Source organism: Hippoglossus stenolepis, chromosome 16 (assembly GCF_022539355.2).
Source record: "Hippoglossus stenolepis isolate QCI-W04-F060 chromosome 16, HSTE1.2, whole genome shotgun sequence".
Classification (NCBI taxonomy): domain Eukaryota; kingdom Metazoa; phylum Chordata; class Actinopteri; order Pleuronectiformes; family Pleuronectidae; genus Hippoglossus; species Hippoglossus stenolepis.
The window spans coordinates 7386425-7397569 of NC_061498.1; the positions used below are offsets into that span (position 1 = coordinate 7386425).

At 44.0% G+C, this 11145-nt stretch overlaps 1 protein-coding gene across 1 annotated transcript; it reads right to left on the reverse strand.

Annotated features, from left to right (window-relative positions):
• Positions 1–1927: 1927 nt before the first annotated feature.
• jpt1b (Jupiter microtubule associated homolog 1b) lies at positions 1928–10942 on the reverse strand. Its single transcript, XM_035181006.2, has 5 exons — positions 10702–10942; positions 8033–8175; positions 4914–5062; positions 4171–4201; positions 1928–2504 (listed from the first exon to the last, which is right to left on the reverse strand). The coding sequence occupies exons 1-5, from the start codon at positions 10755–10757 to the stop codon at positions 2356–2358; spliced, it is 528 nt and encodes a 175-aa protein (XP_035036897.1). The 5' UTR covers positions 10758–10942; the 3' UTR covers positions 1928–2355.
• Between the last annotated feature and the right edge of the window lie 203 nt (positions 10943–11145).

Consider the following 11145-nt stretch of genomic DNA (forward strand, 5'->3'; position numbering starts at 1 on the left):
GTATTTATTTTGTTAATTGAGGCTGTAATCCGATCATAAATGTCACCAGTACCAGATTATAGCTTCATGCTCATTATCTCCACCAAGGAGATGATGTTTTCATCTGCATTGGTTTATTTGTTAGTTAGCAGCATTACACAAAAATTCCTGGATGGATTATCACGAAACCTAGTGGAAGGTTCCAGATGTGGATCTGGATCAGGGGCTGGATCCAGGAATTTTACCTTCACTGTCTTAAACATTGTGATATTGTTATATTCGTTGATTTCTCTGGGGATAATTCATGGATCTTCATGAAACAAATGAAGCATGTTTAGGGGAGTGATAGATATTGTGAGTTTGTGCAATTTGCTGTCTATTGAATTTAAACGTGGTTTCATAGAGGGACTGTTGGGCCTTGGCTGGTGTATGTGCTCTACTGAGGGCAATTGTAGCTGTAGTAGGGATTGCCTTATTATTAGTCAGCTTTGGTTTGACGAATTATACGACTGTAAATATTCATCTGTATCCTAACTGGTACCTACAGCTGTGAAGCATGACATTAAAACACTAAAGTATGTGCTTTTGTAAATACTCCAGTAAATATACTTTATTACTACTCACCACTGTGCTTATGTGCAGCAGGAGCAGAGTGAGGAAGGCAGCAGAGATCCCGGCTGACTCTGTGCACTAAGGTAGTAATGAAAGGCACAGGACCTTCCCCTGAGGGTACAGCACTAACAGAGAACAAGCATTCATTGACTGCACTCCAACGTCCTGGCGTTTCTCCAGGGCAGGAAGTTCTGTTCCTGATCTCGAGTGACCTCTGCATGCCTTTCACGGCAGATGAGGGCTGAGACGCACCGCTGTGCCACACTGCTCTTCACAGGCTGCTCGGGGGTTGGCTCTGAAGCAGCTTGAGCTACAGCTCAGCAGACAAAGAGAAAAACCACTGAAACTAGTCAGACAGGAACTGTTATTCAGGTCTGACTATATGGCGTTCTTTGTAGCTGTTATACTGTCCTGCTTGCAAAATATATTCTTAGGGATAAAAGTGGGTTTAAAGCAGTGTGAGCACAACATGAAAACTGGCAGAACTGGAATGGCACTCTGTAGAGCACATACCTCCGCCAAGGCCCAACAGTCTCCTGACAGCCAATGAGCTGCACCTAACTGTGTACACATAAATACCATCCCCCTAAACATGCCTGTTTTTTTTGTCCATCAAGATCTATGAAATATTATCTGAGAAATAAACACAAATAAAAATCCAGATCTGCACCACAATTTAATGGATTCCTCCTTGGGCCACGCCCCACCCCTTCTCAAAATGTCATGGAAATCCACTGCATGGTTTTTGCATAATCCTGCAAACACACATACAAACGACATCGTTACCTCCTTGCGTAGAGGAAAGATACAAAACCAGCAGGAACTGGTTAAGAACTATTGAAGCACTACAGCAGCCCCCGTCTGTTCCTCAGATTAAGACAAGCACTCCCAAATAAAGCAATCTGCTGGAGCGCTTTTGAAGTTAATATCTTGCATGAATCCTTTTTCACCTTTTGAATCAGACTTTTGTCTAAAAGAAAATCCTGACTTTGAGTTTGAACAAACTGCATCACGCACATTAAATCACAAACGGTGTAAAAAGAGCCAAATAACCATCGCATGATGTCATGAAACGATTGGGCAGTTTCTCTTTTAGCAGAATTGGCAGCGGCGTTCGTGATTACTTTGGCCGGGCAGATTTCCAGTCAAAGAGCCTGTGTCTGCTCTCAGCCGCCGCAGTCTTCAGACTCCATCTCAGGGCACATAAATAATGTCCAGCATAATGTGAGGAGCCATTTAGGTGCAAGGAAAAGAAGATTTTCCTGCATCTACATTTCTTTTGCTTTTTATATTAAACACTTCTACATGAAAAAGAAGAAAAATCAGTCACAGCAAATTCATATCAATCTTTATTGTATTTAGAAATCCACGCATCAAATCTTTTTTATCATTTTTTTGCCTTTACCATTTACAACAGGGAAGAATGAGAGACAAGCTAAAAGTCATGCCTTTCCCAGCAGGCGCGATGCACTACAGGATGGGCTGAAATGGAAGGAGAGAGGGAATACATAAAGTGCTTTTGTCAACATTTTTCTTCTTTTATTGAAAAAAGGATCAAAACAAAAGGTTTGAGGGTGGAAGGTGAGGACAGCGTGGGGTGGGGGAGGGGAGGGGGGAGGGGGTTCTGGGGATGTGACAGCATGAGTGCAAGTGAAGAGGGAAAGAAGGTGACATGTTGATGAGGAGGAAGAAAGTGGTAGGGGGGTTTTCATCTTTAAAAAAAGTGTTTGAATGAAACAAAACAAAACAAACAAATGAGTGGTCTCAACCCAGGATGAGGCTGGACTTGCCACCAGGTGGGTTTCTTCGGCCACCGGCGATGGCGTTGCCCCCTCCCGACGGGGCAGAGGGCTGTGGCGCGTCCTGCTGCTGCTCCTGCTGCTGCTCGTTTGGCTCCACGTCGTTAGGACAATCTACAGATGCAGCAAAAAGAGGATTTAATAACAGCTAATATTCCACTTAATGGAAAAACAGATGGTGTCTGGATGACAGGACATGTGATCAGGTTTGAAAATATTGAATGCATTGTGACCGAGCCACAGTAAAACGACATGGTATCTGGTGAAACTGCTGCCCTACAAAGGCTGATCTAATCTGGTAAACTGTATAACAGATGGGTATGAGGTAATGCCTTCATTTTATGTCTTTTTAGATTCTCTGACGACACAAACAGTGACTCAACTCGAAAAAACGAAGTAGTACGAGGGGGGAAGACAGTGTCAAGTGTTCTTTCAGCTTTCCATCAACCAATTGTTAATAATTACCCTGAAAAGCAATATAATACATTCATTTTTATTCTTTAATACATTTAAATGACTTAAATGTCACAAATAAGGAAAATGCTTTATCTTTTCCACTGATTTAAAAATTTTTTTTTTTTTTTTTTTTTAAATGGTGGGAAGGACACTCAACTCCCAAATATTCTCTGCTTGACACCAGGGGGAGTTCAGGCATTTTGGTGACAACGGCATTACTCACAGGTTTATGTTACTGGTGCCACAGATGTTAGGACTACACAGCCTGGTGAAGCTCGCATTTAAATTCTGTATCTTGGTAGGACAACTCGATACTGTTTACTCAAAACTACCCACTCCCTGCTGCAAGTTCAGTCATGAACTCTGGAAAATATCCCAAAAAACTGGGTCCAGACATATTCTGGAGTTCGCCTCCCACATGTGAAGAATGTAGCAGGAGATTGTCTGGATCAGACGCTTTTACAAAAACAGGAACCTTTCTGGAACATTCAGGCGAGGAGTGGCGCCGGTGTAGAGCATAAAGGAGGCAGAACATGACATATACATTTTGCTGCATTTGTGTTGAGACACCAGCATCAGCCCTTATCGTCGAAACCTATCGAATCTCATCGTCTTTTCAGGTTGATATACAATTCACTGCGTCTTCTACGTGTATGGCTCCTGTTTTTCATCTTGACACATTGGTATTCTTCCATTTTCACGTCAGAGTTCATGTTAGTGTCATCAACATGCCCACTCGCTGGCTGTCAATTTGAAAGGAGCTCAAGAGATATGTGCAGAAACAAACCACAGATCACACTGTGCTCAAGAAGTTTTTGATAATGTACAATTATTAAAACACATAATCCCATCATATTTGAAAGCAGCGCAAACAATAAAATTCATAGAGATGTATGGTCGAACCCTCCATTATCTACGGAGCCAGCCACTCTCTTACCAACATGCACCTGGAGGTTAATAAAAAAGCTTTTCATGCTAAGTGAGGCCTGCCATCAAAGAACAGCTGCCTGACTACAGACCACCACGCCATCATGACAGGGGGAAAGCCACATAAAAGATATCATGTGATGTTGACTTTGAAAGCGAGAACATGTACTGTATCTTAAAAAAAAAAGAAAAAAAGTCAAGGAATGCCAACAACATATGGGGCAGAACCAGTAACCACAATCGGATCTTTCAGTGGCGAGGGAGAGTGGAAGTACCTGATCTGTTATACTGTCCCATGCAGCTATTCACTGGATAATCTAAGTCATGCACTGCTGGTTAGACATCGTCAGGGTGTGACAGGCTTTTTATAAACGGTCCAAGACTGCAGGATACTTACCATCATTTACTTGTTCTTGGCCATTCTCACCCTACGAGGAAAACATGAGACAAGAATATCAGATATCCTTATTAAACAAAATGACGTTTTCATCTGCACATACAAGAAAAAATAGCCTTCTTGTATTTGCTCTATATAAATCCCACTGCATCTACTTTAAGACGACACAGTGGCAGGCAGATTCTGGACAATGTTAATAAAACTGCCACAGCTGCCAGATATAACAGATCCTCTGCTAAATTGTCTTGGTGTACGAGGAAGTGCTGTTACTCATGCCGCTAAGCCAAGAGAAGAGGATCATTCTTACAGAACACCATCCAGAAGTCCATTAATCAAATAAAAACTTCTTGGGACAGCCAGTGAATTACTTCTCAACTTTCTGATTCTTGAGATGTGATACATTTTTAAAAGATAAGGAGAGTCTTTGTTTGACTAACATCCTGTTTCATTCTTCCGTCAAATTTCTCAACATGACCATTTAGCCCGTGTCTTCAAGCGAGGACTGGCTCATTACCAGAATAAAAATTAAACCTCAACTGGGATTACAAATGTCAGTGGAGAATATCTATCAAAATAACATCCTGGGTCGGTTTCAACTGGATGGATAAAGCCCCCACATCCACCCAGTTGAATTTTCCACTGAACTGTTCAGAATTATACTTAATCTATGACCATGTGCTTCTCAGCCCTAAACTAGGCCACGGCTCTGCTGTGGAAAAAGGGTCAGCCTGAATGAGAGGTACCTCTCGGTTCTGGTTCCACACCAAGGCTGCACCAGAGTTGTGGATGGTGGTCAGTTCCGGTTGAGGGTTCTTAGGGAACAAGAGAGGCTGCTGGCACCGCCTCAATGGGGCCGAGGGCTCCCCGCACAGGGTCCCTGCTGCTGCCCCAGCTGGTAAAAGAAGAGACAGAGGAATTGAGCATGCACTTTATTACAAGACTGACAAGAAATGGCACTAAAACATCAGCTGTCACTTTATATTTTAGTTTTTAGTCAACAGATTATAATGAAGCCAGACAGGAAACACAAGAGACAGATGATAAAACATGAGTCAGGTTTCAGAGCAGCAGAGACAAACCATTAGGACACTAATCCAATTATTCACAAAACCACCCCAGTCTCAGATTTTTCTAACCCATGCTCACCACAAGATTCATTTTCTTAGATTGGACTAAACATCAGCTTTAATGGGGAATTTTACTGAAATAACATGAGACAAAATCACAGAGCATCAACAGGAAACATCACCAAATCCGCTCGGGCGTCTGCAACAGACCCAGAAACTCAGTGGAATACTTCCAGGCAGACAACCTGAATGCCAAATCTCTCATAACCCTGCAACGCACGCAGTCTCCTCTAGCAGAAAGAGCATTAAAACCCTGCGTTTGGCCCATTGTGGGGAGGCAGGCTGCGAAAACCAGAGCCACATAAGGTAACAACCCAGCTCTAGCCCCAGAGGGCCAGGGAGGGGACAGACCGTCTTTGTCATGAGGGAGAACAACGACTGCTGAAGAAGCAGAGGAGTGGCCATTGTTGTTAATGGAGTGAAGTGAATCAGAGAGCAAACAAGAGCTCCTTCACTGCAGGCTGCACATTTCTGAATCTCATCAATGGACAGTGAACGACACAGCAAATGGAAGGAGATAAAACTAGATTGATGGGCTGGACAGTGATGCATTATGTTATCATCACTATAACACATAGCCGTCTAGTTAATCTTATAGATCTCCTAGGTGCATCGTATAAATGTAAGAAATCACTGCTGCACAAGCTTTGAGACAGGAACAGCCGTCATGCTGCTGCTGGTTGTTCTGGCCTCCTCTTGTATGGCTCTGCTCATCATGGGGCCAGAGTCTGAGGGAGGTTCAACAAATCCAACAGCTCTGGTATCTTAAAATCCTAAAATCCAGACCAGCAACCTGCCAGAGACTCTGGCAGAATAACAATATGCTTATGTGTATTCATAAGCAGAATATCAGCACATTCCTACAGTCAAACTGCTTTTTAAACATTTACCTAAACCATTAGTTTATTTATATATATATATATATACACACATTATTAAAAATGTTCTCCATTACTCATGCTTTACTCATTAAATTTTAAGTGTATTTACTCAGATTGTGAGATTTCTTTTCCCCAGTACAGTTAAGGTGAATAAAATTTGATTTGATCCAAACAAAAGCATTAAAAGATGACACCTGAAAAACAAAATGTTGTCCTGGTCGCTCTTGGATGATCCACAGACCTTGCTTTTATTGCAAGTACTTATAAAGCAGAAATAGGGCCTAAGAAAATGTAGTTTATCCAGACTTAACAGGACATTGTCTGAAGCTGTCAGGAGAAGAATTTTGTCATTCTGAAAAGCCGAAAGCGAAGACTAAAGTTGTGCTTACAGGTTGACCTAATTCATTTCCCCCTCAGACCTATGGTGAACGTGAACACCAGGGCTGTCTGGTGCCATACTATGTACAAAACATGTAGTTTGAACCCCTCCTCTCTGCACTTCCTGTGACTTTAAAACCAGGAAAAAAACAAAGTGCAAAGGAGTGTTTTCCAGACTGTTGACAAACCTGTGCAACACTAATAGCTATTCCAAAGGGTAAAGCATGAGACCGTACTATAAATAAGGATTCACTGGTCATTTACAAATGATCTAGACAGGACAGCATGCCAAAGCAGACAAACCTGTCCATCTGCACGAGGAGTTCATACGCAGGCCAGAGGGATCGCACAATGCATTTAAAACCTGCTAATGCAATAGAGTATTGCTCATTCAGGCAAACATCCTCATCCAGCTGCATTTGTTAAAGTGGGACAACTGAAATCGACCTAGACCCAACTGAGACAATGCAAGCAGGAAAAGACTTTACTGTGAGCAGCTGCTGGCTGCAGTGGTCAGAGGCTTAAGTGATGATTTTAGGGTCAATTCCTCATTGTCCACACACACACAGAAAGTTTAATTCACCATGTGATCAGTTTTCTACTGAAGTGGCAACTGTGAAAACACCAGCTCCAACACGGCTTCACCGGCAGCTTCACAATCCTGAGCTGAAAATGAATCCTACTTCAGTTAAGCCTTGAATTTTCCCTCTTTATGCACTTTATCGAATCTGTGAGCTCACACCGACTGACTAGCTGTGTAAAAATTTCAACCCCTAATTACAACAAATAAAAATAATACAAACCAAATGGTGAATTATAATATGCTAAAGATTTATCTGGATCATTAAAAAGATAGTGGCAGGGATAATAATGTCAGCCTATATTAATTTTTCATTTAAGCCTCTTGTGGCTGTATGCTCGCTGTGACCTTGACAACTCAAAGCCATTTGCAGATCTCATATCCCCGCTGCTGCATTCTTATACCTCTCCTCATGTCTTCAAAATAAAACTTCCCGTGTGTCTATAGATAGCCACACATTTAACCAATAGACAAATTTTTATCTGACCTATTTCTTTCCATTGAGGGTTGATCCTCCTCCTATGTAACAAAGCCTAGCTTCAAATTACCCGTATGCTGCTGCTCCAAGGCTTTTTGGCCTTTACACTTGTGGGATGTTCTTTCTGACAGCCTAAATGGAAAAATACTAAATAACACTTCAGCTTGTGTGTTTTCCTAGCTCTAGTTAAAGGAATTAATTCCATGGGACTTTTTGCTTACTTAAGACTTCTGGTGGTTCTGCCTACTTTTGCAAGAATGAACTTGCAAGTACTTAGACACCCTCCTCGTTGTAGAACTTAAACCAAGACAAATGTTGCCTTGTAAGTCAAAACTCTGTTCTTTTCATTCATTTGTCTCTAATGTTATCACATGGAAAATGAAATAAGCTAAGTTAGAGATATATTAGACTGAATTACTTGGTGGGTTGTTCCTCCGATGAGCATGGGGGTCCTCAGGTTCTCCAAAGATGCTAGAGGCCATCTTGTTCTTGCGCTGGGGGGTCGTGTTTTCATCAGTGCCGAAGACGAAGCTCGTTTCCCCACCTGGCGGTCGTAGTACCCTGTGGAGCAAGAAATTATAAAAATATAATGCCCATTGGCAACCATGCTCCCATCCCCCCACTCTTTGGACCAATTTAAAATTCAAGGCCTTCATGTCACACACCATCGATCAGCTTCACAGTGCACACATAAAATAAAAATCTATAAAGCAAAACAAAAGATGGGGTCGCCTAAAGCTACTTACAGCAGTCTCCCTACTCCATCCGAACCCTTTCAAACAAAGTCCACATACATGAAAAACACACAGGCCACCAGCAAGGTCTACGCTCTCTAAGCGCCGGCTGTCAGCCTGTCAGACAGACAGTCACAATCTCTGCCCTGCAGCTGACTCCAGTCGCATATAATCAGAGTTAGCTGGCTAGCTGCTGCCTCTCCTCAGCACAAATTCCTTTGCAGTGACACACTAGGGGTTGGTGTCAGTTCTTGGTAGTATTGTTATCAAATTATTTGTTGAGTAAATACAATTTAATGTCACTTTTGGGTCAGTGCTAGACAATAGAGGTGAAAAGTCCGAGGTCCACAGTTAATGTAGGTCACCCAATAAACAGAGTAGAACAATATTAGAGAGGCTGCATGCAGGCCAGTGCGTGGTTAACAATGACCACTACCCATCAACATTCCTTCCACCAGAAACTCGACAAAAGGAAAACCATAATGAGGAGGGAAACCCGTTTTTCCCTGTGCTGTGCTGAAGGACAGTCGGGTGGACGAGGGAGACTGATTTGTTTGCTGAGCCCCTGCTGGACCCCTCCCTCTTTTTTCCAGAACACTCTCCTCTCCTCAGAGTCCCTGAAGCCACCAGCTGACACCCGAGCAGCTGTCCGAGGGCCAGGCGGACATATGGAGTCCAAAAAAACAACTCGTCTTCGGAGGCACCACCACAAAGAAGGCAACTACAGGAGGAAGATCCACACCACGTGGACTGCTCCAAATTTTCTCGATCAATCCCTGTACACACACACACACACACACACACACACACACACACACACACGCACCCACGCACACACTAGTTTATGTGACACTTGTGATGCGACAGTAAAGCCTAAACCAGACTTCACCTCCCGGCCAGAGGGGATGAGCTCATGCTTTCCACCCGGATTGCGACAGGGGGAAAAGCTCTTAGCTGCCTGGCAGGAGACCCCACCCTAGAATGACACAGCAAGTAATAGCAATGAAATGGCCTGGATGTTTACAGGCGGAGGAGGCCGCTTCAGGCAGGTGGAGCCAGGGCAGATAAAGCTGAGCTCCAGAGCCAAAGATGGCATGTCTGATAAGGGTGGGAAGGCTTTTGATGGCCTACAAAGATTTCAGCCTGATTCTGCTCCAAGCTGCTGCTGCTGTTGCTGCGGCTGCTGCATTGATCCCTTTGGTCAGCCAGCAGCAGAAATGACCAGCAGCTCGTATGGGGGTTAAGGAGCAAAATCAAAAGAGCTAAGGGAAGATTTATGGGCTTAGCTTGCTCAAAGCCCCCACCCAAGCTCCCATCATCATCATCCGCAAACAGCAAGCGACTTCAAAACGCTTGATGACTGACCGACATTTGACATGCTCACTCAGCAAAGGCTCCGAGGACCCGTCCTCCCTTATAGTCGGATTCAGAAACACTAACGCTGACATCATCTAAAGCCATTTTCTCTCCTTTCGCATTGTTTTCAATGCACAGGGGGAGGAATACATCCAGACGAGACGCATCACTTACTGGAAAGCTATGACTGCATGCCTGCAGGATGACTGGGCTTCTCAATGCGCCCCCCCCCCCACTAATATAAAGCTTTAACAGACACTGTGCATGCATCAGATTCATCTATTAAAAATGGACTTAATCCAAGATCCTTCAGATTTTTCTCCAGCCATGAAGGAAATCAGACATAATGACATATGCAGACCCTCAGTCTGGTCTGAGATTCTTCCTGTAATCAATCACATATTCGGACTCTGGCTCATGAGCACTTTCTTTGTTTAAAGAATATACAAGTATAACGTTTTTTTTTTTTTCTTCCAACGACACCCTGAATCGCAGTTAGAGTCACAACAGGAAGTGAGCTGTGACTGGAGCTATAATAAAAAAATAAAAAAAGTTATAATGCACTGGGCCCCAAGTCAGAGTCGAGCTAACGTTACTCAGCTTTTTAACCAATAAACAGCCACAAACCACATCTTCGGCCGCTTGTGCGATTCTTATCATTTCATTTCTTTCTTTAAAAACTCGCGTGTCCGCTCGCGCTGCGGAGCTCGCGCAGGTTAACGAAACTAACTTGGCGAAGCTAATGGCTGTGGCGCATCGGTCTCCCAATAAGATTAACTTAATTAGCAAGACTATGTGACAGTTTAGCTAAATCCACAAAGATCCCCTCTCCAGCCACCGGCGGGCTAGTGTTAGTTAGCTGCCTCTGAATCCGAACCAGGGAGGGGGAAAGAGGCGTTTTGCTAGCGGCTAAGCGGCTCCTCCGCATCCCACTTCTTTTGTTCCTCCGTCAAACAGCTCCATTTCTTTTAGCTTGTTTTTTTGTTTTTTTCTTTACCTGGAGCTGCTCTTAGCGCCAGCCTCCATTCCTTTGTAGGTGGTTGTCGTCGTCATCTTCAGGGAGAAACCTCGGTGTCTCGGTCGGGCGACAAACGGTCAGTGGCGGGGCAAGTAACGGTGGTGATAAAGGGGAAATGTCCTCCTCCGTTCCCGCAGAGATGCGACGAGATGTCGGCTCCACCCGTCAGTGAAAAACATAACGACTCCCAGATCCGCTGGTTCTGCGGTGCCAGCCCACCAGGCCCAGCCCACCGGCGGCCGGCCCGCGCTGATTGGACGGGACGCCGCAGAACTCAGCTCTCATTGGACAGAACCCCCTGCGATCGGCCCTCGCTTGTTGGTGGCTGAGTCCAGATCCCTCGGGGGGCCTCGTGTCCAATCAGCCCCAATATCTGATTATTGATTATGACAATGTTCGGATCGGATCAGAGGAAGAGGACAA